Here is a 27,440-nt window from a genome sequence, read left to right as displayed (position 1 = left end):
TTCACACATACACACGCGAACACACACAAAGAAACACACCAGTCCCACCTCCCTGTAACCAAACTAGTGAAGCCAATCCAAGCGATTCTCCGCAGTGCTGAAAGAGCAGCGAAGTAAAGGAGAAGGAAGAGGAGTGAGAGAGGAGGAGCAAAAGAGAGGAGAAAGAGGGGAGATTTGGGGAAACACGAGTCAGAGTGGGTGTGTGGCGAGAGCAGCAGATACTGTAGGGTACGGGAGAGATAGGAGGGGAAGAAACTGCAAATTTGGTGTTTGGCTTCTCAGCGCACATCATCATCTCAGCTGCACTGTTCAGTTCTTTGCTCTGCAGGGTGAGTATTCATTCTCTTACTACCCTCTACTTCCGCTCAGCTCTTAATTGCAGAAATATGTTTGTTTTAAAATCACACACACACTTTTTGGTTTCCAAAGCTGTCCCTATCGGCAGCTCTGGCTTGTTAGGACTTCTTCACCTTCAGGGAGAAATGATGCTGTGTGTCTGCATGCATTTCTTGAGAAAACCTTCCTCTCATAATGCAGCGCGTTTGCATGAGAGAAGAGTGTTTCTGGGTTGAGGACAGATGTGCGCTGCCTTGCTGACGACCGGCGGTCCCTCGCCCGTTAGTGGAAGAATGTGCTGCGCTGAGATTAGTGCAGTGCATCTGGAAGCAACTCGCCTTAGCGTCATGTTGTACAGTCTCAACAGAGTCTGGAGAACAGCAGAGTGAAGCTGCTTCGCTCCCAGTGGTGCGTTGAGGAGAGAAGACAGAGGGATTTGAGGGGAAGGAGGAGGGATGAGGTAAAGTGTTTGAGGATGATGTGATGGTGCCACACATCTGAGAGGTGAAAAGCTGAAATCACGAGCTCAGTAAGCATGAGGAATAACTCTTGGGTTCTTCTTGGGGAATCTTTTCTGTTTGCAGCTGAATCAAATTGGGTTTCTTCGTTTTATGTTGGAGAAATTGGAGAGTTGAAAATGTTCACTTTTTTTTTGTAATGGCCAAGCAGTGATTAAGATTTACACAAATAAGAGGACCAACAATTAGATCTGATATTTGAAACAAATGTGTAAATACAGCAGAGGAATCCCCTCCAAGATTTGATAAAGGTTTCTGTCTCAATGTTTTCATGTCAGGTTATTATACGGTGCTCATGGAAATTTTTTTTAATTACCTTGGATACAGTCTGGCAGTCAAATGTTTTGAGCTGCAAGCAGGGTTTCATAACTCACGGCTATTGCAAGATGCTTCATTGTTTGTGTGTCCAGGAGTTCAGTCACAGGTCAGACAGCTGGATTAGAAGTAATGTCCAGGTATCTCTTATAGAAAACTGTTTCCATTAAGGAACTATCACTACCAACTGGAAGCGAGACACAAAACTCCACTGGGAGTCATGGAAAGAGCAGCACAGTCTAAGTTGTTTTTTTGATATTAGACGAGTTTGGATTTTAAAGCAGTTCTTATGTTTGTGAGATTATGACTTTATGCAGTGACAATTTATTTTCAAAAATTCTGCATATTTATAGTTTTTTTTAACATGTTTTATCATAACTATGAATAATATCACAAAACAACTCCTGATAGCCGACATCACCGTTCCCTACTGAGATCCTCCTTTTCCCAACAACCAGCTACTTTTCAGTTTATAACAGGTTTGCTAACGGGCAGAACTGACCTGCTGTTAAAGAAAAGGAGAATGTATTTAAGATTATCATCCACAAGCTGTCCAACCCTTTTACCATCCATTAACGTGTGATTCTCCTTGCATTCTTCATTTAACAACTTGTTTGATTGGTGCAAAATCCTATTTTATTGCTGGCTTCACCACTAGATGTCATCAAATCATATGTACTTCAGAACTTTTGCCTCTTTGTTCTCTAAATTTACAAAAGTTTCTTTCTTCAGTTGAATACAGAGATTGGACACACAATATTTATCACACTAATGCACAAGAGAAAAAAAAAACTAACTCACTAACATACATGGGCTGCAGAGGAGGAGCATCCAGTGGGGTCAAAGCCAGAGGTTTGATTATGCTGTAAAAAAAAAAAAAAGAATTAAGAGCAGGAGATTCTTCAATCCAGTTTTCATTGCAGCCAAAATATTAAAAACATCTAAGCCAAATATGAGTTCCTCATATGTATGAACTACATGCACAAAGACATGTTATTGTGTTTCTCCTAAGTATGAATTTAATGATTTGATGCTGCCAGATGCCCTGGACACCGAAGGGCAGATTTAATAAACATCTGCCTGTTTCATTAAAAAGATGTTTTCTGGTCTGTTAAATGCTTGTATGAGGCGAGAGGTAACATCACTATCAGCTGCCCTCTGAGGTGAGGGGGAATGAATCAGTCACTAACTTGAGTTGTTTAAACAGCTGACTGATGATGTGAGTCATTCACATTGGCAGGGTCAGTTTCACTACAGGAACTCAAAGAGCTGCGAAGCTTTTCAGATCCAACAGAGACAAGAACACGTCACCTCTGTTGTTGTATGACAAGCAGCTCTATACTAAGCTACTAAGGTGAAAAATTAAGCATCAAGGGTGTCCTAATAAATGTTTAAACGGTCAGAAAGGACAGCATCATCTCTCGTTTAATCTTTTAAGTTGGATTCATTTTAATACCTGAAAATGCATGTTATGATTTAAATATTTTTTGTCCAAAATAACTGAAGGAGTCACCTTCAGACTCTGAGGCTTTCAAATGGTTTCATGCTTGTATTCTAGTATTGTTTTTTATGTAAGTTTAGAATTTAAATTCTTTCATTCTTGACAGCTCCCAGATGTCGCTGCTCGTCTATTTTCTAGCCTCCACATTTTGGCACCTGCTCCATGTTTCTAATCAGCTCACCTGTTCTCACTCACTAATCACCAGCCCCATTATTTAGGTGCCTTGATTATTCACTGCCAGTTTTCCTCTGCTAATTATGAAAATATGCTGCAGGGTCAGGATTGCCATGTGTCTTTGTTGTTCAACATAAGCTCTTAATTGGAGTTTTATCTGCCTCCTTCTTGCATCACATCAACTGATGGGGAAATATGTATATTATAAAATGAAGTTACGCAACAATGTGTATCATTGGATACAAATAAGTCAAGAGTGAAAATTACAACATACATATCTGCCATTTTAAAATATGGTTGTTTGCACCTATAACTGATAGAATATATGTTTGGACTACAGGGACTTTGAGCTCCAACATCTTTCCATATGAAATTGATTTATTTTTAACAAAAGAGAGGATAACAGATGTTGGTTGGAATATAGTTATGTGACTAAAATTCTTACAAGATGAGGACAAATGAGAGCAAAAGGACCAATAAACCATAAACAGTCTTTTGCATGATGCTGATTTGCATTGTCTGACTATACAATTCACAATTCAACGTGATGTAATGCTCAGTGGATTATACTAACATTTGTTTGTTAATCCTGATTAAATGTATTTATTTCACGCATGAAATAGAGGGTTGGTCCATTAGTTGTATAAGCTTGCTGATCATTACTTTTTTTTAGGTTAAGTGTGCTTAATAATTATGAAATACTAACATCAAATTCAGAAATGCTTAATCAAACTCAGAAGGAGGTAATATTATCTATACAACATGCTGCATAACTACATATTCAATGATGTGGATGTTTGACCATTTGATGATATCAGAAAAAATGTTTAAGAAAAATACACTTATTAGTTAAAGATTGTTTTTAATGTAAGATCATCTACTAATATAGTTTGTCTATTAAAAGCTGTGCAAAGCACCTTTAGTTTTCTAAGCAGACATTTTTATAGGTTTAATCAGTATTGTGCAAATAAATGAAAGAGGATTGGAAAATCTTGAGAAAAAGCAGCTGAAACAGTCACATTTTAAGCAAATATTTTCACATTTGTGTAGAAATCAGCATTTTTATACATTAGGATAATAAGGGGAGATTATTGCTGAATTCATTTCTTAAAACAATTTATAGAGATTCTTTTTTATGTACTTCACATGTTTGTTGCATGGATGAAGCCTGTGTCATGTATGTGTGTCACACACACTGTGTGTTACAGGGTCTGTCCTCAGTCTTTGGGTCAGGCTGTCTTTTCATTCTTCCTCCTGTGCCGACACCTTTCCACAGCACATTTCCATGCCTTTCACAGGCCCAACCTCCTCAGTGTTTGTGTGTGCATGTCCTTTATTTAGCAACATAAGCTCATTATCGTTATCAGCCCGGCAGTCGTTCTATAGGATGAGTGTTTGTTTCTCAAAGCTTTCCTTGTCTTAAGTTCTGCTGTGAGAACTAAGCAGCTTCTATGTCTCTAAAAGTGCAGAAGCAAAATATTGCAGAAATGTCTTGGAGCAAATTTCAGCTAATTTGGAGAGATATGTTCTTTTTGGCAGCATGACGGCAAATATTTACATTTCCCCTGCTCACTGATATTTTTATCATCTCTTTCTTAATTCCTTCCTAATTTAATTTACTTGTTCATTTAATTTCTTCTTCTTAATTGGCCTGCATTGTTCCTCTGACTGGTCTTTTATTTTTTTTATTTCTTCATTTTTACACAGTTAGTTTTGAGTTCAAAGTTTCCCTATTCCATTCCCCTTTTCTCTATTAATTTATTTGCTTTTCTTGCCATCATTCCTGTCCTCCGCGACTCTTCATATTGTTTCCCATTCTCTAATCTTTAAATATCACCTCGTCTCCTGCCAATTGGCACAAGCTACTCTGAGCTGATAGAGGGACATATTGCCTCCTCCACGGAAAAACACCCCCGCCCACCTCACCCCAAATGCTAGCTAAACAAACCCAGGAACGCCATCTGTGGATCCCCGCCTGGAACCATGGGACGTGTAGTTGTGTAGTGCTCAGCAGTTGCTTTACCCTGTGCATCGTTGACCCAAAGTTGATGCCAAGTCTTTTATCTCTGTCTTTTTTTTGCTTTGTTTTTATTTTTATTTTTTTGTTATAGATGCCAAAATGGGAGTCTCTCTGGGTTTCTGACAACTTTATGTTGTGACAGGGTTTTTCTTTTAGAAAGGATTTCCCTTTAGCATATGAATATCCTTTTCTTGCAAACTTTGTTTTGGAGAAGCGATGGTAAAAAAGCTTCACATTCATCATGTTAAATTCCAACCCAACAAAGAAACATTATGTTGTAGCTACGGCTCCATGTTCTACTGGAAGGTAAAATCCCACCCCTTCATACTTTAGTCACCTGTAACAGTTTTTATTTCTTTTTCAGTGTTGTCAGTACTGACCTGTTTTTAGGTCCACACATTTTCCAATCAACCTTTCCAAATAAATGCTTGTCTATAGCATGATGCCATCACCACCATCTTTTTATATGTGTATGGTACTGTATGACCAAGGGGTTGTTGCTACCACATGTAGCTATTTTTTATTTATTTATTTTGTTGCTATCTCTCCGTCTGTCCTTCTTGGTTTTTTCTTGTGTCCTATATTGGCATTTCAGGCTTACTATTTGGCAGGTTGCCTACATGTGTCACAGCGGGATATTGATTGTCTGACGGACTTAATTAAGTCAAGACTGGATTCAACATAAAACGGTTGCGTGTGCATTCGTGTGTGGGGGAATCATGTGTGCTTGTGCTGAGTTTGTTTTGAGGTACACAAGTGGTAAACCAGTGAGAACAGCATAAAGCATGCAACTCATAGCGCCAAGGAGCAGCAAAGAAGTGGACATGACTTTGGAAAGTGACAGCCACAGAGCAGCTATATGTTCCACATAGGGATAGGTGGTCATTGAAGCTCAGCTCCCCTGACCCATCTCTCAGGCCAACCCCAGTCCCAGCTCCTGCACAAATCCCCATCAGCAAGACAGCCCAGTATTAAGCAGGTGAGAGCCCCCAACATGCTTCTACTCAGAAGAATGAAGAGAGGAAGGGGACTTTACCAACCTGCCAGGTGAGTTAGAAGAAGAGATGCCCACCACAACCCAGCTTAGCTCCTGCAGCCCACAGCATGTCTGACACACCCCATGCTACACCAAAGGAGGTGGCTCCCCCTGTAGGCCTAATGGGGTTCTGCATGCCCTGCCTGCACAACGTCAGCCGTGGCTAAGGACCCCCCACAGCTCTCTCAAGGAGCCTGGGGCGACTCCCCAGAGGGAGAACCAGGCCACCTTGAAGGCTTACAGAACATAATTTTTGTACTGAGATTAAAGTACAAAATGGTGGAATCTCATTAGGGAGTTTCTGAATACAGCCGGTTGTAGCAGAATTTTTTCTATAGTATGGGGACTGAATTTATGCTTTTCACACATTTCACATTTTTATCTGTAAATAGTTTTTAAAATCATATAACTTTAACTTTACAGCTACACTATTTTGTGTTTGTATATCAAAAAAATCCTAACAAACGTTTGTGGTTGTGAAGGCATTTTTTAAAAGCCTTTTCAAATAATACGTTTATGTTTCAGAATTTGTTCTTTGATCTGTGCATAAATCAACGTGTTTTATTCTTTGTAAATCAATGAAGATGAATTTTTCGCAAAGGACTGTACATACTGATGAAATGCTGCATAAATCAAGTCCATAATATCAAATTAATTTAATGCATCTTTCTTCATAAATTTGAATTCCCGATATGGTTATTGACCACTTACATTTTCAAGCTGTCATTTATATCTAATAATGAAAAGATATATACAAAGCTATACCTGGGGATTTTACATCATAAAGGATGTAAAATATTTAGTTAATTTATTTAGAGAGATAAAAATATGAGAAACAATCCTAGTGATCATTAGATTTAGGGAACAAGTTTCAGTCAAACGTTGTTTATGTTCCCCACTTTTCTTTGTTTTCCATCTGACTTTTAATACTTTAGTTTCTTTTAACATATTTACTTTACAAAGAATAACACAAGTTGGTGTGTGATGTACAGCTTAAAGGACAAATTCTCACACATAATTGTGTCATTTGAAAAGGCTTTAAGGAAATGCTTTGCAAAATATCTGAAATCAGCTGCATGACCTACTTCACAGTGATTTTAGGAAAGTCAAGAGCTTATTGCAGCTAACTGAATGCTAATGAAACAGTCAGACAAAGTGCATTTTTATTCATGGTAATTCTTAAGAATACATGTATAAAATAAAAGCAGTCACATCAGGGCTAATGAGTTTTTTTTTGGTAACACTTTATTTGAAGGGGGTGAATAAGGCTGACATGACATCGTCATAAACATGACATATCACCTGTCATAAACATGAATAAGCTTTCATGAATATTTATGACTGTTGTAATAAAGTGTCATTCCGTAAATTATGACACTTTTAATACAAAGTTGACATTATTCAAAATGTCTTTGTTATGACAACTTGACATTAACCAAGAAATCATTACTGTTTAAACTTTACCTTTAATATAAGTTACCTAATTTTTAAAGTGCAATCAGTAATACTTTTATAACAAATTTATATCAGTAATGATTTATTGGTTAATGTCAAGTTGTCATAACAAAGACATTTTGAATAATGTCAACTTTGTATTAAAAGTGTCATAATTTACCGAATGACGCTTTATAACAACAAATGTTCATGACATGTTATGTCATGTTTATGACGATGTCATGTCAGCCTTATTCACCCCCTTCAAATAAATTGTTACCATCCATCCATCCATTTTCTTGCACCCTTTTTCCCTCAGTGGGGTCGTGAGGGGTGCTGGTGCCCATCTCCAGCCAACGTTTCGGGCGAGAGGCGGGGTACACCCTGAACAGGTCGCCAGTCTGTCGCAATAAATTGTTACCTTTTTTTTAAATTTCTGACAGAACTAGATTTAATAAGTGAGACTGTGCAGCTGCATATATTTACTTTAAGGCAGAAACCTCCTCAAACCTGTTCTGTTGTTTCTATATTCTTACTATGCACAATGTTATCCCTACTCCCCATGTCATTCATCTCATTGTGATTTATGCTATCCACAAACAAATCTTAACCTTGTCCTTCCTTCCAGTTTCTAATTTCATCCCAACCTTCCTTCTCACTAGCATCACGTCACTTTTTCCAAAGTATCTCCCATCATTACGTCATGTCTAATTGTCTCTCCATTCGCTGAGTTATTAAGCAGCTGGTACATCTTGGGAATTGTTGCCATATTCTCAAGGCTTATGCCTCAAAAATAAGCTCAATTCAACCCAAATGTTGTCTGTTGTCTCAGCAAACAGGCCGGCTGTAGCTGGAGTGGAAACCTGTGTTAATCACATTTGAAAGGCAGAAATTTCACAACAGTGTTTGGATTCACTGCCCTTTGGGAAACATGCATTATCAGCCCATAAAGTTAAAAATATGGGAAAACTTTGTGTGTAATAATGGGGTGTAAAAGCTGAAATCAGGTATGTAATGCTAAAGGACAGGGGAGGTTGAGCCTCCCAGGAATGACTTTAAATCAGATTATTGCGTCCTTTGGAGTGACAGGACCCTGGTGGCGAGTGTGTGGATAATTAAATAAAACTCCAATCAACAGGCCTGTAAAGGCACTTTCCATCAAGATTCTGTCTCTCTTTACCTTTTTACGTCCAGGAGAGCACTTCTGTTCATTACTTAAGTAAATTTTCACCGAGTTACCACCCGATCAGAGGAACCAACACCCTCACAGATTTACATATTCATCACTGTGTGCCTAAATACAGAACAACCATATGACCCATAAAGCATACAAAACAGAGAAAGAGGAGATATTTTGAGCTACACTTAACTGCAGCAGTGGGCTGAAAGCTGCTCCACAGTGCTGACTCCACACACTTGTCTGTTCAAATTAGCTAAAAAAAAAGTGCAGCGAGACATTAAATGTTCATGTCATACCTGTAGTTCCACACCTTTAGCAAAAAAAATATTTTATTTAATCAACTAAATGTTGTTTAGCTTTAGAAAACCATGATAAAATTGATAATGACTCATTAAGAATGTTATTGAGAACCAATTGTGTAAATGATAAATCTCTTAATATTAACATTTATTTAATAGAAGAAAAATTATATATTTTTCCTGTGAATATGGAAAATTCACTGCTATATTTACTGTGGGAAAATCAATAAAAAATTCTAAATCCCTCATAATGCAACATTTAGGAGGGAAATTGAGTTATAGTTGAACTATTTATGAGAAAAACACAACATTTGTGTTAAGCAGCAAAACTTTGAGCCAGATGAGTCACAGATAGTTTTTTTTAAATTATCCTCCTCATTAATATATGCTGTAACTTTTAGTTTACTGTATATTGGAATACAAGAGAAAATGACATCCAGAAGGTGAGACGGTTACCTGACACACCTGCCAGCTGTGTCTCTTTACTTGTAAAGGACTGACCGATCTGAATGTGTTGACGCAGCAGTGTAGAGCGCCGGCTGCAGCTTGCATTGAGATTTGGCTTTTTCAACACTAAGACTGATGCTTATGTACAAGAGCCAAGCACAAGTCACCTTTTGTTTTACTCAGACGACGTCACTTTGAATGGCGGTGATGTCTTCTTTGAAGTACATGCAGCAGAAATACACAAGGTCCCTGAATTTAATTTTTCATTTAGATTGAAGAGAATATATTGAAGAACTGTTGTTTACCTGGAATACCTGGAGAGTCACAGTATTTTAATCAATTCACCTAAGACTTGTAAGAAAGTTTCTGTACCAATCTGTAGTAGTGCAGCAGCAGTAAATAACTCCAGTCCTGCGGTTTTTAGATTCCTGGTCCTACAGATTTGAATCAAATGGACAAATTAGTCAAGTTCCTCAAGGTCCTGCTAACGACCTGATTATTTGACTTGGGTTTGTTGAAACTGGATGACACTGTCCCTCAAGACTGAAGTTGAATACCCCTGATGTGCACAAAAGCATGACTTAGCATGATAACATGCTAGTCAGCATAATGTTATGTAAACGTAGCGTCAAACCTGAGTGACAGTCCACACTCCGTTCTTCTTCTGCCTGACAGGAGCCTCCTTTGTGCATCTCATCTGTCCCGTTGTTGTCTTGTCTGCTGAGCTCGTTTTCTGCTAGACTGCCCTCTTATCAGCTTTCAGCTCTGAAAGCTGATATTTTGAAGGTTGAAGAGCATCCTTCAACGCTTGTTTCAGCTTTGAATAGTAGTTTTAAAGCAAACATGTTTATGTTTCAAGCTAGAAAAAGCAGAAAACAATAAATAAAGCAGACAAGCACGTCTTTATATATTGCTTTAACATAATATAGCAGTATAGGTGGTAATGTGCTTTTAGGCTGCACTGTTGAAATTTTATCAAACTATAATTAAGCTATAATTACCAACATTATGCAAGATTATCCTGCCACGAATTAAGTTTAAAAGGTGTAGATAGCATTAAAAACTTAAAAAGCTGATGAGAGCAAAGTAGAGATTTTTGGCCATAATATATATATTCATGTTTGGAGAAAAACAAGAACATAAACCAGCATGAAATTATGAAGCATGGTAGTGAAAGGAACATTTGGTACATGTGTTTTAGAAACATGATCTTGGGACCTGCTCTCATTCCTCCCCTGTAGACCCAATGAGTCCCAAATTAAAGCACAATATCTTGAAATTAAACATCTAAACTGTCAGCAGTAACTTCAAATCACAAGATGAGGCTGTTGGGAATATTCTAAACCTGATGCCAGACACTCAACATTTAAATGATGTGAAATACTGAAGGCAGAGACTGACAAAGAAACAGCAAAGGAATTCGTCACACACTTCTTTCTTAGCCACAGGGAAAGGGTTAATTGCTTAGTGACCATGAGTATGAATACATCTAATTTAAAGGCTGCCTCTCATGCATTTTTATAAGTGCACATTAAGCCTGTAGCATGTTCCTTTAAACCATATCAGCGGAATTCAATTTCCAGTTTTTAATAATTTATGCTCCTGCAGGTGATGAGAGCTGCAGGTGGCATAGTATTTAACGTGGTTTTAATAAGAATAAGTACAAGCTGCCTGCTAGCTTAAAGGCTGCTTTATTTTCACATACTGCTTCATGAAGAAATGTAAAACAATCATTTCTAAAAACGAAGGTTTGGGAGGACAGTTTCTTCCGTCGGAGTAGATGGGTGTTCTGGGTCAGTGTTTTGTTTTTGGATCATTGAAGGCATCACATCTGTTACATCAGGAGAGTTCACTGTATGATGAATGAGACCTCCATTTTGACTGGATGGATGAGTGTTTGTGTGTGTATGAGAAGAGGATATGTCTCACAGTGTCAACAGCTACGGTGAAGCATGACAGAGGAAACTATTCTGCCACCTAGTGAGCGACAGGCTACACTGCATGCTACCTGGAAACCTCATGAACAGGCCTCATTTGGTGCTGCAGAGGAAGACTTTCATTTTTCACAACATTTCAAGCGGAACATCCACCAAAACATAAAAGCATTGTCTGCTTTTAAAGAAGGCAGAATGTTGGATGTGTTGCAGTATTAAGTTTCAGTCTTTCTATTGTTTAAACTTCATAACACGATTCAAGTCACCTTGCAGAAATCTATGAATTATTCAAGCTGCCACAAAAAACACACATCTTCTCACTATTCAAATTTAATATTTTTGTTCTGTTACACCTCCAACGATAACCAAGAATCCCCACTAACTATCACCAACTCTGTCCTCTTTGCTCCTCAGATGAGTTCGTTCAGCACCAGAGCGCTCACTCTGCTCTCGTCGGTGTTCGGAGCTTGTGGGTTGCTGCTGGTGGGCGTTGCTGTATCAACGGACTACTGGCTGCTGATGGAGGAGGGAATCGTTCTGCAGCAGAACCAAACCATGGAGGTCAAGATGGCGCTCCACTCCGGGCTCTGGAGAGTCTGTTTTGTTGCAGGTCTGCAGCCAGAATCAGTAAACGTTAGATGAATATGTGGTCTAAAGACTGGATGGGATTTGTATTCTTAGAAGAAAAATGTTTTCTTCTCAAAAGCAGAGACAAAGAAACGTATGAAATATTTAGTCCAATTTTACCCAAAACTACAATCCTTTTTTTTGCGGGAAGGAGAAAAGATCAGTGAGTTCTTTTTTAATTTTTTAAACATTTTAATTAGAGTTTCTTCATAATTTTTCTGAGATTACTATTATGTTTTTATTAGCTTGCTTTAAATGGTTCACTGCAGAGAAAATGACTCGTTTAAAAGTAGCGGTTGCAGCATGCTGTCCTGTATGTTTTTGAGGTGTATTTGCACCAATGCCTCTAATTTAAGTGCATTAATTACCTTCACAGCAGGTCATTAAATTCTCCTCAACCCTGTTAATGAGCCATCATTTTAAATCAAGTTTGATTTGAAACACGCAGAGCTGCGTGCTATGAGGATCATGATTAGGAGGAACTGGTTCAAGGACTTTACAGCTTTTTCTGAGGAGTGGCAAACGCATGGGGTCGTCTGCGTGACTGCAAATTACAACCACTGTCGTCTTAAAGCACTTTACTGAACAAACAAGTTTGATCCAAAACCACTGCATAAAAAAATCCAAATCAGTCCAACTTTAGCTATTTTTAAGAATTATCCAAGGATTTATCAGGATCTATTTGAGTAATTTCCATCATGCTGCACGATTGAAGATTCCAGACAGAATGACTTGCTGCAGGAGAATAATGCCAGACAGATCCGGCAGACATTGGTCCAACAATGAACGGACACCAAGCAAAATGGGTTTACGTGCATCGATTTAGTGTTGGACTGAAAAGCAAAGGGAGACAGTGGCTGAAACACTTATATTAGGGCAAAATAGGGAAAAAATAATCAGATATTGGCCTCTGCTGTAGTCACACTGCATGGTTTTCCCAGAAAATATGTGACACTGCTTAAAATTTGCCCCAGGGTTTGTTTGTTTTTTGGTTGATAGAGAACTAAAGAAGCAGTTTGTGCATCTGTCACATCAGAAATGTTCTTTCACGACAAGATTTTGGCCCAGACAGAAAATAATTACACAATGTGAACCAGAGGCTAAGGAAGCCCAGTAAGCACATGGCAACAGCGAGCAGCTAATTACATCGCTTCATGAAGGAAAATCTGGTCCACATTCCAGAACAAAACTGGGTCAAACTCTATGGATAGAAATTATGAGATGGTAGTCAATCCCCTTATTACCAGTAAATGTAGTTTTAACAGAACAGCGGAGAAGTTAGGGCCCAGTATTGTGGCTGGTTTTATCCTTTTTTGTCAAGTTGCAAAGTTTGGAACTAGAAAACAACATAATTCAAAATTTGTTGTGAGACTCCGGAGTAGAACTAAAGTATTTTATAAGGTTATAAATCAGCACGTTTCTAAGTTTTTGTTTTATGACTGCATGCAGAGGATGCTGCAAACTATTTTAATTAGTGACACCTAGATGTGGGTAAGATGTCTGAAGGTGATGTCATGTTTGGATCTTCTAATTTTAACAACTCACACTGCAAAGAGAGATTATTTAGACTGCATTTACAAACCTGAGATTTAACCTAAAAGTACATTAATAACTTGATAACATGTAACTAGATCAGTATGAAACTAAGAGTCAGTGAAAAGTTCACTCTTTTTTTTTTTAGATGTATTGTCACTAGACACAAGTGTTTTCATCGAGACACACACACAAAAGCCAGGCGGTCACAAATGACTGTCCTTTTTCTGCAGTAGCTGTCGCTGTGTTTTGGTCATGATGGTGTCGCTCTGGGGAGGAAGCCATGTTTCTGATGCTTGGTACAAAAGGTCAGAGGATGAAAATGCTGATGGCATTTTGAAGGGCCAGTCGTGTGTTGGTGCGTGGGTGAGAGAGGGAGGAGCCGTATCACATTTGTCTTAACATGCACGCATCACTTATTTGGCATATTTTTGCACAGACACGTTTTTGTGTATGTGTGTGTTTTTCCCGCAGTGTGACCACAGTTTGAGGTTAATTGTTGTTCAGCTCTCCTCTCTCTCTCTCTCTCTGCTCAGGTCTTGTTTTTCTCAGAAACCTTCTGACCTCCATCTGTCTGTGTCTGTAATTCTACTCTCTGCAGCTCTGTGTCGGTTTATTTACGTTGTTTTTAAATTCATCTGTTCGATGGTATGTTTTCAAAATCACTATGTTGTCTGGCTCCTCTGCTGCTCAGTCTGGCCCTCCCTGTCTGACCTTTGACTGTGTTTTTCAGCTGTGGTTCCTGTTTTGTTCGTTTTGGACTAGTTTTTTTTTTTTTTTTCATTTCCATATGCAAATATTTTATCCCACCCTTCATTTCTTCCTCTCTTAGGACCTGAGAAGGGCAGATGTGTTGCATCGGAGTATTTCACTGAACCAGAGATAGAGATCACAACAGAAAACACAGCCAACATACTAAGTAAGTAAACATTTATACACTGGATCAGCTCTATGTGGTGCAAAAATCCGTATATGCTTTGATTAAATAAAACAATCTAACACTCATTAAAATGTTTGCTTATTATTTTTATTTTTATGTATGGGTATGTGTTGTTTAGGAGGGGATATACTAGAAAAGCAGGGCTGTTTGTTCATTTTCTGATCAATTTAAAATCCCAATCAAAATGTATGAGCAGTGAATGCACCGTACCTTCCACTCTTTGATGTGGAAGTTATTAAACTAATAGTCAGCCTCTGTTTTACTAAGACTGATATCTTGGGGGGAACATGCTCCAGAAGCAAATAATGAACAATTGCTCACAGTAGGAAGGTTTTTTTTCATGCTGCTTTTAATTAAACCCTCAAGCGCAGAATTTTTTCCTGCTTTTAATGTTAATAATGAAGTATCTTGCATTGGCATGGAATAACTTTTAATATGTTGTTAGTGTGTCCTCACAGTACAGTTTCTTATTATAAATTTTATTTCTATTTCTATTCTTACCTTTCTGCTTCAGTTCACCTTGAACTTGTTTCTGGTACACCAATATTTCCCCACACAATTGATTGTACTATCTGTATTTACGAAAAACAAAAGAAAATCACACGTTTTTCTTTTTTTTTTTTACTTGTTTAGTTTAAACTTTTAATGAAGTTGTTTTGCAAAGCTACTGATATTTGAGTAGCAATCTAGATAATGAATGAACTCTTGAACAAAACAAATCAAATTCTGGTATTACTCCATTGTATTTTCTGAGAAAGCTCAGTTACATAGCGGTACATGCAACTTGCAAGTTATTTAGCACGTAAAAATTCAGGGCAATTCTCAAGAATAAATTAAATATTATCAAATATTTTAAAAGACAGGGTTTCTACTGCTGCAAATAAAAAGCCTGCAGAGAACTTGATCTATTGTTATCAAAATATGTGTATCCTAAAACATTACGAAAGAGAGATAAGTGGATTCTGAGAGCTTCACAGCGCCCCCAGTGGACTTTCTCTATCCCTAAGCTACTTCAATAATTTAAAATATTGACACAAAAAACCAGCCTGAAACGTGTTTTACTCTCTGCAGTTTATTCTTCCACTGAGATGTAAATCACACCTTGTTGGAGGAACCTTAGGGAAAATCTGTGGTCTGGTAAATGGTGGATAAATATTCTTAGGTAGATGCACAAGTCATAACACCACATCACGTCTGTGGATGAAACTGAATAAATCATAACCTTACTCAGCTTAGCCCTGAATGAGCTGTGGCGGATCAGCCTTTACAGGAAATAAACAGTCATTTAAATAAAACACATTCTGCTCATTCTTTATTATTCTGCACAGTATTTTAATTTTCTGTGTAGTTGTTCTTGTTCAAAGCATTATAAACATTTCTTGACATTGCAGAATGAATAAGATCTAATAAAAATGTGTTAGTTTCAGCCAATGTGTGTATTCACTTTCAGTGTATGCTTTGGAAATGAAAGCCTCAGATTCACACAAGCCACTCAAAAATAAGTGTGATGTGAATATATTTTGAAAAATAAGCATCGTAACAGAGGCTTAGGTTATCTGAAGAAAATATTAGGTTAAAATCAAATGTTGTGATATATTGGACAAGCAGACATGAACAGAACTAAAACTTTCTTGTTTTAAACCTTTAACAATTTGAGAAAAGCCAGATGATAATGTCATCTTTTTAGCTGCTAATTTAAAATCAGTATTAACTATAAAACAAGTCATGAAAGACAAAACATGAGCTGTCATGGTGATGGAACTTCACAAAGCCTGTAGACATTATTATGGTAATCCTTACCAACCTAAAACAAGAACATTTGAGTATAATTTAAAGTCCAACAGTGAGAAAAAGAAAGGCTGTCTTTTTTAATCATTCATGTTCGTTTCATTAATTTCTTCTTTTGTCTTCTTTGGCTGTTTTTCAGAAATGGTGCGGACAGCCACACCGTTTCCCATGGTCTCCCTGCTCTTCGTCTTCACCGCCTTTGTCATCAGCAATATTGGTCACATCCGACCACAGCGCACCATTCTGGCCTTCGTTTCTGGGATATTCTTTATACTATCAGGTAATGTTTACACGAGAAGGGCAGACAGAGGAAGCACCTCGCAGTCCAAACATTGGTGGCAGATATTTTGTGAACTTGTGGGGAAAACAAATACGGCTTTAGAGATCTAAACCTCCCAGAACAGTGATTTAGGAATGGTGTTGCTTATTATTATCATCATTTTGAGCCATAATAAGTACGCATTGAAATTTCCCTTAATCTTCTAAATAAAATTCATTTTTAGCTTAAAAGGTTTTATGTCCCTTATTGACTCCAACTTCAGAATCCAATATGGCTGACTCATTCATGAAACAAGATAATAAATGTCACTAAATTTGTTCTTTTGTGATTTTGAGTCCATAAACAGACTTTTACCATTTCTATTATGTTAATGCATTTTATCTGTGATTTAAAGAATGTGGAGAAAAAACACTGTTGTCTTTGTTAAGTTGGCCCTGTTGCAAAATGCTACAAAATCATATTTCTATTGCAAGTGGAACAGAATGAACTGGAATGTGACTTTATTCCATTAGATGTCATTTCAGCTTCCTGGACGATTATCAAGCAGCTTGTAATTTTCAGGAATAAATCCAAGATTTCTTTCAGTCTTCTCCTCGATTTTGCAATTACTTTTTACTGGAATTATAGGAAATCAAGTTACCACATTCCATGCCTTAATAAAGGGTCTGTGTGATGTTAAAACTATTCTTTATCTGAATATGTTTTACTTATTGTTTTTATGCTAAAACTTAAAGTGAACTTTAAATTATCTGTGGGACATTTTCTGACACTTTTTTTTAAAGGTTTTATAAGAAATATTTTAAATCCCTCCTGCTGCTTTTCGGTTATTCTCGTCTCGCCAAACTCGCAATAAAGGTCTTCAAAAGCCACGCTACTGAGGATTTAAAGCTTATCTTTGCATTAAAGATAAAAAGCCTTGTGATTAAAGGGGTGCAGAGGTTGAAGTCAGTCTTTATATAGAGGCATAGTCACTTTACGGTGCTCAACTTTAACAGCTCTTTTGTTGCAAAGGAATCTTGTTTTATTCCTGCTACAGCATAAACACTTTGAAGCAAACAAACTCTTGAGGAGAGTAGAGTATACATCAGTGGAACAGCAGACAGAAGGCGTATCATTTAATGTTGTGAAAGATGAGTTATTTCAAATGGATGTTTATTACAACAGCTTTAGGAATGGGAGACCTGGGCAAAGACTTTCACCATAAGTAAGATTTGAACAGAAAGACTTGAAGCTCTTTAGTTGATTCAACCAGAATGTAAGAATTTTTGCAGTCCAGATTGAAAGTATCAAACTCCTTTTCGCTGTTGGCTGAAATGAGATACTGGGCTGCACAGTGGCGCAGTTGGTAGAGCTGTTGTCTTGCAGCAAGAAGGTTCTGGGTTCGATTCCCGGCCTGGGGTCTTTCTGCATGGAGTTTGCATGTTCTCCCTGCGCATGCATGGGTTTTCTCCGGGTACTCCGGTTTCCTCCCACAGTCCAAAAACATGACTGTCAGGTTAATTGACAGTCATGTCTCCCTAGGTGTGAATGTGTGTGTGTGCATGGTTGTGTGTCCTGTGTGTCTCTGTGTTGCCCTGCGACAGACTGACGACCTGTCCAGGGTGTACCTGCCTCTCGCCCGGAAAGTTAGCTGGAGAGGCACCAGCAACTCTCCCGACCCCATTAAGGGACAAGGGTGCAAGAAAATGGATGGATGGATGAAATGAGATGTTAAAGAGCAGCAGAGCAGCTCTGAGATGTGCTTGACAACATTTGTAGGGACAAATGGTAAAAAAGACAACTCTGCAGACGTAAAAGTCCCTTTGCTTCTCTTATACATCTTAGCTGACATCCTGCCAAGCTGGACCGTATCCTTGCAGCAGGCAGTAGCGTCAAAGTGATTTAATCCCAAATAATAGCTTCCTGTCAAGGAAACTATACAGGAGTAGTGTCTTTATGTTTCAGTGGATGCTTTTGTTTCCTTTTAAAACAGAAAGTCAGTACTTTGATTTTCATTTTTCTATATGAAGGTCTGTTGCTGATTGTAGCCAAATGGCTGAAGCTTCCTTGCTGCAGTAGATTGTCTGCATTTAGTATGAATATATTCCAAATGGATTTCAGACAAGCATCTGCATACAATCCTAATATTTTAATCTTCATTGTCCAATCACATGTTTTTAGATTTTGAGGAGTTTTAGATACCACTAAGATATCACAAACAGACATAGGATGTGTGTCAAAACTTTCAGCTTGTCTACATGGCAACAGCCTGTCATTGGTGCATTTTTTTAGTATGCTAAAAGTAAGATAATCAACTAAATAATGTACTTGCTTTGTTGTATTCTTTGGCAAAATACTCATGTTATGAATTCAGATGACGAAGAATGACTTGTAAAATAAAACACACATTTCTGAGCTAAAATAATGCCTCTAGGCACATCAATCCCTAGAAGCACATATTAACAGTTTTTGTCTCATTACTGGACTTTGAGCGGTGTGTGTCATTTGGATCAGACTCCTGTTGGAGACAGAAATCACCGCAGCCAGCAGGATGACATCACCTCCGTATATCACTGCAGGACAGCTCTCGCTAACGTTTTTTTTCATCTGATAAATAGATTACTGCAACTTTTTGGCTCTCATGCTTGGTGGGCAAAAATCCTCATTGTTGCACCTTTTATGTGCATGAATGTTAACCTAACAGATGCTATCTTAGCATGGTGGACTGCTGACTGGACACATGATGTCATACTAATGTTGGAGAGCCAGCATGGAGAGGATCATGCTATCATACCAAACCGTTCGGCCCAATTTGTCATGCATTTTAGCCCCTGGAATCCATACTGCAGACACAATCTATTTTTTAAAATGTTGCAGGAAAATAAGCAGGTTTTACGTCCACTGGACTGCAGTGACTAATGTAGGGTATTTACGACTAATAAATAAACAGTAAATATCAAATGTAAATGTTTTTTTCATTTTAAAAACAGTGATGTTGTTAATCTACAAGTGAGCAGCCATGAAAGACTTTTGTAAAGCTATGAAATTAAAAACAAGTGTAATATATTCTAGAACCAAAAACAAATAGTCTCATGAATCCTTAAAACTGTTAAAAAAAGAGAAAACTTTATTAATTGGGTGGTTTGCTGCAGACTGTGTGGTGATTATCCAAGCGATCGAGCATGTTGTTTTTTTGTTTGTTTTCTTTTTCAATGTTTTCAATTTGCACATGATTTTCTCAGGTCTAATTTTCTGTGGGATACAACAACCAAGAGCTACTGAACGCATTAGGCTACAACACTGCCATCTAATGGTCAAGACGAGACATTACAACTTTTTTCTATCAAATTATTTAAATCCTAAACTTTAGCACAACGGAAAGGAATAACATAAAATTAGCAATTACGTACATTAAAAAACATTTCATTGTGATATGGTAATTGGAGACTTCTTTTTATACATTTGAATCTTTATTAAAATGTATTTATATCTTTGATTTGGTCTATGCTCAGTATGGATCAGTAATTGAGTAAAACAAAATTTACTTAAATGCTGTTCTTTCTTTTTACTACTTTCTATAAGCGCTGTGGGTTCTGTTGTCTTTCTAACAGAGCGTGGTGTTGGGGCTTTTCTGGTGATTTCTTCCTTCCTGTGCGTATTATGCCAGGTTTTCCTGCGGCAGGTCTGCTGCAGTGAATCTGTTGACAGAAGAGGTTCTGACACACTCCTAACGAGGCTTCATTGTCTTTGTTTTAATGTGTGTTTGTGTAAGCAATGGGAGTCCATATTTGTGTATATGTGTGCCTTTTGCATTGGCATTTCTTTAAACCACAAACAGACACGCAGGTCTCTCAGTGTGTGTGAGACTCTGTTCTCTTTTTATCTCTTTGCTACAGCTCTGCCACTTGTTAAGGTTTTCTCAGCCTATTTGCAGCACCGTCAGGACACATAATCATTAGGCTTTCCAGGCTTTTTTCCCCCAGAGAGCACAAACAAATACAAGTAAAAAAGAAAATCCTATTCAGATGAGAACAGCATTGCAGAAAAACAGGAGATCTAAATGCGTGGTTAAATCAGTAATTTTCTACATTGTTATGTCTAGAATGTCTGACCATTTTCTTCTTTGTTTTTATGAGATGATTTAAATCCCTGATCTCAAAGACTGACCATTCAAACGATCAAATCATTTAAGTTCAACTTGTACTATTAAAATTTAACTCTTCCTTTAATAGTATTACAGAAAATGTTTATGTTATGGAATGCATCAACAATGGGTATGTTACTGGGAAGCACTTTCATCTTTCAAATATTATGAACAATAAACAGAACTTATTTTAAAGGATGACAGAAGAACCAGGTGCGGAGCTATAGGGGGGACTGGGGGTGGGGGGGGGGCTGCCCCCTGGCCCGGTCCGGATGGGGGCCCGGGTCTGGAGGTGCCAGGGAGGGAGGAATGGTTTCAAGTCGCTTAAATGTGTGATTATAGACGAGGAACGTGCGCCCTCACCTGTTAAGAAAGGTGTATTTAATGTTAAAGTCAACAGTTTCAGTTTCGCTTCTCCTCCCCCCACCCCCGCTCAACAGCCTACAGCAGCTGATGCACGTAAGGGGCCCGGTGATTCGTTAGGGGCTCGGTAATTGGCCCCGCCCCCCGGCCCGACGCTGACTTGTTCCGCTAGTCAGAAGAACTGTTGTTCCAGTTGGTCTGAAGTCGTAAAGAAAGTATTATACGGAAGAAGATTCCATACAAAAAAAAAAAAACTGACTAATTTCAGATTTCTGACTGTTTTTCACAGAATTTTACAGGAAAAAAAAATAGCAGAATTCTGATATTGAATCAGTGGCGCTAATTCTCTTCCTTAACTCCTGGAGATAAGAAAAGAAAAAAGATCTATATTCTCAAGACATTGTCTCTGTCTTTATTCCGGTGTTTGTCAAGTTAATATAAAATGATTCTTGTTATAAAGTATACCATGATATGTGGTTTCAGTTGCATGTGTCTGTTGGTTTTTGTCTCCTCAGGTCTCAGTCTGGTGGTGGGTTTGGTTTTATACATTTCCAGTATTAATGACGAAGTGATGAATCGACCCAGAGAGCCAGAGCAGTTTTTTCACTACCACTACGGCTGGTCCTTTGCCTTCGCTGCCTCCTCCTTCCTGCTCAAAGAGGTAATTCAAGAAACACTCATGTATGCACACACATATTTCTATCGCATGCAGTTGCAAAGTTACTTAGTTGCTAATCCTCCATCTAGATAAACACATGGCAGAAGCATTTAGGAGCTGTGTTACTATTTTGTCTGCAAACGTTGCAGCTGCAGCACACACGCACACACACACGGCTGGAAAATTCAACTGAACACATTAGACCCTTTTAGCCAGTTAAGTTACTCAAATATATGCTGATGCTTAGGATTTATAGAGTCAGTATGCATATTACAGACACACACATACACACACACACATAGATTATATAGGATCTGGCTGTTAAACAAACACAGTTCAGATTAACACACTCATTTAAGACGACACACACACATAAATGCACGCACGCTCACTAGACGTATTCAGCCAAACACACGTTTGAAAGTGGAGCTCGTCATTCCGCTCACATCAATATTCATAAATGTTAATAGCTGGAATACTTGAGGCCAGCAGCTCTGTTGCAGCAGCACTTTGCATCAGAAAATTCCTCGCTGGCGGAGGCGGGGGGTTCTCTGCTACACTCACTCTTTCATCCTTCAATCTTCTCATTTTTAGATCTTTCCTCCTCCTCCTTCTCCATCATCTCTTTTTCATCTTGCCTGTCGGCCTTTCTTTTCAGTCTGGTCTTGTCTTTGGATGTCCTTTACTTTTATCTTGTCTCTTCTGTCTTCTTTAATCTTCATTGTTTTAATCTTCTTTTGTCTCAACCCTGTTCTGTTTTTCTTCTCTTTCCTCCTCTTTTCCTCACCTCGTCCTCTTTCCTTCACTGCTTTTGCTGCATCCCCTTTATGTCACTCTGACATCTTTTTTAAATTTGTTATCATTTCACATTAGTTCCTTTTGTCCTTTTCTTCCACCAAATGTAATTGTTTTTACATTTGCACTTCTTCCCATTTTCCAACTTAAGTCTTTTCTCTATTTATTTCTACCCTTTAGGCAAATTTTCAAATTTTTTTTGATTTTGTTTCAAGAAAAAGTGACATTTTTTTAAAGCTTTCAATCTTTTGATAATTCCCTGTTGTCATTTAATGTTTTGTATTTCTTTTCTTTTCTTTACCCATCTCATTTAATCATCCACATTTCCTTTATCTTTGTTATTTTTGATCTTTTTTTGTACATATTTCTGTTGAATTCCTAAGCAGTTTTTCACACACAAGCTTTATCTCCAACACATCCTCTCTAACTTTAATCAGCATTCAAGTTTGTACATGTTTTTGTAGTCATGATGTTGTGGATGAATAGTGAATGAGCTGAGGAAGCTCAGTGAAAGCCCAAGTGAAAACATGAATACATTTTGGGGTAATTGCGCATTCCACCCTGCAGCTCTGAGGCCTTTTTGTCAACTCTTTGCAAAATTATGTCTGATTTATTCATCTTTTCCTCTCCTGATGGCTGTTTGAAATCTTGCAATTTACGAATAAGGATGCTGCAGGTTCTGTTAGTTCAAAAATTACCTGAGTATTATTTCTCATTTTCTACTACCTGTGGCAATACAGACGCTATTATGAAATAAAAGGTAGAGTCCGCTTTTTCCTTTTGTCAATTTCGGTTTTCCGAAACAATTTCCTGACAGCCTAAAATCCCTATGGACTCAGCGAAGATAGTCCTGCTATTGCTGTCTGTTATTGGACTGAGACCATTAATACATGATTGTGATTGGACTCCTGCTGAAGAATGCTAAACGGAAAGCCAATTTTATATGAAAGACTCAATTTGCAGATGTAATAAATACATGTTCTGGTTTCTGGGCTAACATTTTGTTGCCTCCCTGATTATCTTCTTCAACTTTCAATAACTTTGTTAATAACCGATGGAAGTCAGCTACAAATCTAAAGATAATCTTGCCGGAACATTTTAGCTAAACCATAAAGCGGAATTTTATACTTTATGCTTTTTAGTGTAGTCAGATAAGTTCCTGCTAAGATTTGGTTTATTTTTGTTGCAAAGAAGCAAAAAATAATATCAAACAATGGTATGCAGGAAACGACACATTATGTCCCAACAGAATGGATGTAGAAGGTGTAACATTAAACAATACGGTTTGGTTACTAAAAGCTTTTATAAACAGTTACATTCCAGTTGGTGTTTTGAAAGGATTCATCTGGTTTTAGATCATATTTGTTTTATTGTTTGTACTCCATTTATGTAGTATATGAACTGCACTTATGCAGCACCTTTCTAGTCTTTGAACCACTCATACTCATTTTAGACTTGTGTAACACTTATTCAAACTAATAAAATTCACTTCTCAATCCAGAATATCGCTACTCAAGTTGATGTTCTGTGGCTAATTAAATGTCAACATGTGGTGGGGGAAAGCTTGAATCTAACTTTCTAGTTGCCAGCTGACTGCTCTTCCTCTCTTGGGCCAGAGGTTGTTGATACAACTGAATCACGAGTTGAAATCCAGCGGGAACACAAATAAAAAGGACCTAAATGTTGGATTTATATATTTTCCTTAACTGGAGCCTTAATCTTTCTTGTGCAAACTGAAATACCCCGATTGGCCTATTTAAATTTGAAGATTAATATATTCTAAAAATATCTGGGGTTTTGAACTATGCTTCTCCATTTAGGTTTCTCTATGTTCAAATAGCAAACGACTGTTTAGATTTAAATGACCAAACCAGTTTTACATGAAACTCTGCAGTTACCTGTGATATGTCTGTCTGGAATGTCAATTTCGGGGGTGGGGAAATAGGCAGCATTTATAGTTAATTTAAAAGAAAATGACTACTTGCCCATCTTCGTCTACATCCACAGAAGATAAAATAAACCTTTTTATGTAACTCCGTCTCCTTCTCAGGGTGCAGGAGTGATGTCTGTCTACCTCTTTATGAAGCGTTATGCAGAGGAGGAGCTCTACCGCCCCCATCCAGCACTCTACCGCCCCCGTATGTCTGACTGCAGCGACTACAGTGGCCAGTTCCTTCATCCAGACTCCTGGGCTCCACCACAGCGGGGCCGAAGTCCCTCTGACGTCTCCTCTGACATCTCCATCCAGCTCAACCAGACCCCGCCGCCTCAGCAAACCCTAAAGGGCGGCAGTAGCTCCCAGGCAACGCCTTCTTCTTCCGGACCTTCATCAGCTGCCAGCTACCAGCTCCATCCTGCGTCTTCCTCCTCCACATCCTCCTCATATCCTCACCCCCTTCACCCAGGTGCCACCTCTACCCTGACTAGGGTGCCACATGCTCTCGCCCACTCGCAATCACATCCCCATTCGAGCGGGCCCCCACCTCAGTCCCTGCCGATGGTAGCACCTCCCTCTGCCGTGCCTCCTCCTCACTACCACACACACACACGAATGAGTGCCTCACCATGCTAGGCTGGGTGAGCATGGAGTGGGGTGGGGGGTGGGATACAGCTGGGGTTGATACACCAGGTGGGGGTTGGGGGGCTTGCCTGTGTTATAGCTCCTAAGGCACTCACCAGATGCACACAAACGCTAATCCTGCTCCCTTAAAGTGTGTGGGAGGAAGGATACAGCAGAGCAACTGAACGAAGGAGGTTCAAGGAGCAGAAAAGAAAAAGGGGAGAGGAGGAAAAAAAAAGGAGGGAAGGGTGGAAGAAAAGCAGGTGGGCGAAAGGATGAGTCACTGTAATGCTGAGCCTGAGATGAAGACAGACGCTTAACAAAACTTTAACATGCTGGGAGGGGAACACGCGATGGGAGGAGAGAGGAATATGATGATTAGTAGCAACAAGACACTCATGGGGTTTTCTGATGAATACATTCATCATCATGAACTTGATACAAAGGCAACAGCGTGAAGCAGCAAACAACTTAGGGAAGAAAAACACTGACAACGCTGAGTACTGTGGAAACAACAATTGATCAACATAAAATGTATAATTTAAGCATTTTATTATTTGAGTAACCAGATAAGATTTGATATATAGCATGGTGGGATAGTTTTCTGACTTGTACATTTCATAATAAATGCTGGTGAATATTTTTCATCCCTGATAGTGATCTCAGTTATTTGGGACCCAGTCATTCATCAGCCCTGAACATTTGAACAGTCTTTCATATTCAAAACTCATTAGTTTTAAATAAATAACCCATTTTATCAACATTTATTTTTCAGTATAGACTCTGTAATAACTCAGAACAATATCAATGGCCTAACTACGTTTTTGTAAGAAATGTAGCCGACATAAAGACACAGACATTAGACCTACAAAGTCTACTTTAATATGAGTTTCTTCTTGGTTAATTTAGACACCTTTGATCAGAGACATGATTATCTGATCAATATTTCCCTAACTTTTTTATTAAAAATGTTTGTGGTGAAAAATATATTTACCTATCAACAATAAAACTGTCATTTGAAAATATGAGAAGAGTTTTTTTTATTTATTTCTGTTTTGCTAAATGTTGACAAGACTGCTTTCCCAGCATCTTGATAACATAAAAGAAGAAAGTAAACATGATCCGCGTTGCTTTCACCTTTTGCCTTTGTATCATGACCTACCAATACAGCTCATTATGAGGGGTTAACTGTACATGCATAGAGAGTTTTACGCCTGATAGCTTCTTGTATAGATTCTTCTTCTAAATTTTTGCCAAAACAAGAAAATCTAAACCCAATCAAAACTTGTTGGGTGGTAGCATTAATGGATAGTTTTTGTACTTAAAGAAAAAAATAAAAACTTTGGGAATGAATGTGCTGCAATTTCTGGAATGAAACTAAATATGTAACTCAGAGACTTTCTGTGGATCTGGATAGCTGGGGAGCCTCCGTAGAATCGAAGGCTTCAGTGATTTGCATGAAATGTGGAAATCACTAATGGTAAAATCGAGATAAAGGATATTTAACAATCAGTTAAGCTAACTGTTTTAAGGACATATTATGATTAATTGCATTTGAATCCATTTGAGTGACATTGTACTTCTCAGATTGGTAGATTTCAACGAAGTTTGATAAGAAGCAGAAAGTTTATAGAAGAAATGAACAGAATTACTGGAAGTGCACTTTGAGTAACTCAAACTTGTTGGGGAGCAAACTGGAAACTTGTGTTTATTTCTTGTGGTGTTTTACTAATGTGACAACTACTATAGTCATAAGTTCAATGCTGAAAAGTGATTCAAAACCAGTGAAAACAAAGTTTTGCTGGTTAAAGAAGTGCAAATATGTGCTACTTTACAATTCAAATCCCACATTTTAATTTGTCTCCGATCTGAATTGATCTTGTTTCACAGTAACTGCAGTGATTGCTTGTTTTTGTAGCCGAGTAGCAATCATGCTTAAAATAAGCCATTGTTTTTAGCATTTTTAGATTTATGGGGAAAAACTATATGCTTACAAGCTGTGATACTATGATAAAAAAAAGAAACATTTAGCCGATGCAGTGTTAAGAATATTTTATGATTCTTTGTTATGTAGCTATTAGATAAGAAATGATTTAGCTGATGATGAGAAATTTTGAATATATTTTGCAGATGTATTTTTTATTTTGAACTGCTAAGAGTTGAGCATCCATGCTTATGAATACTCACATGCAATCATAGTACACAAAAGCTGACCATAGAGATCTCTGCAAAAATCCAAACAAAGTGTTTATTTTGAAAACACTGCAGCAGAGAAAGGAAGCTTTAAAAGATATTTATTTTTATTTTAACTTCTTTTGTTAAAAGCTTTATTTTTTATTTTTTATGAGGCTGTGATTTGGTGTAAAGGTTCACTCTGCAATCAACCCAGGCTGAATTATGTAAGAGTTGGTGGACATCTTGAGTCAGTTATATTAGACTCAATTGATACCTATTGAAAACAATTTTTTATTTAAATGAGCTGCTTTGTTGCATAACTTTATTTTTTGTCATGCCTGAAAGTGTACCATTTGCAGTGTTTTGTTAACTTTGAACTCAATAAACTTTTGCCTTGCTCTAGA

General features: G+C 38.0%; 1 protein-coding gene across 2 annotated transcripts; it reads left to right on the top strand.

Moving 5' to 3' along the window:
• On the top strand, positions 1 to 27,440 carry LOC103472874 (voltage-dependent calcium channel gamma-7 subunit-like). 2 transcript variants are annotated; one of them, XM_081612129.1, is made up of 6 exons: positions 1 to 329; positions 11,609 to 11,804; positions 14,187 to 14,273; positions 16,222 to 16,362; positions 21,364 to 21,509; positions 24,352 to 27,440. In XM_081612129.1, exons 2-6 carry the CDS (start codon positions 11,609 to 11,611, stop codon positions 24,871 to 24,873), a joined length of 1,092 nt encoding a protein of 363 aa, XP_081468255.1. In that variant the 5' UTR covers positions 1 to 329; the 3' UTR covers positions 24,874 to 27,440. The 2 variants fall into 2 exon arrangements, with proteins under 2 accessions (XP_081468255.1, XP_081468256.1); XM_081612130.1 differs by lacking the exons at positions 1 to 329; positions 11,609 to 11,804 and adding an exon at positions 11,815 to 13,662.

The sequence above is a fragment of the Poecilia reticulata genome, chromosome 11 (genome assembly GCF_904066995.2).
Source record: "Poecilia reticulata chromosome 11, P_reticulata-male-v2, whole genome shotgun sequence".
Classification (NCBI taxonomy): Eukaryota; Metazoa; Chordata; class Actinopteri; order Cyprinodontiformes; family Poeciliidae; genus Poecilia; species Poecilia reticulata.
Note: the sequence above shows the minus strand (reverse complement) of the source record. Positions and strands in the feature narration are given on the sequence as shown.

Coding starts and splice junctions, on each gene's coding strand:
- LOC103472874 (XM_081612129.1), top strand. CDS start 11,609: ATGAGTTCGTTCAGCACCAGAGCGCTCACTCTGCTCTCGTCGGTGTTC. Junction 14,274..16,221: donor AAACACAGCCAACATACTAA/GTAAGTAAACAT, acceptor GCTGTTTTTCAG/AAATGGTGCGGACAGCCACA. Junction 21,510..24,351: donor CCTCCTTCCTGCTCAAAGAG/GTAATTCAAGAA, acceptor TCTCCTTCTCAG/GGTGCAGGAGTGATGTCTGT.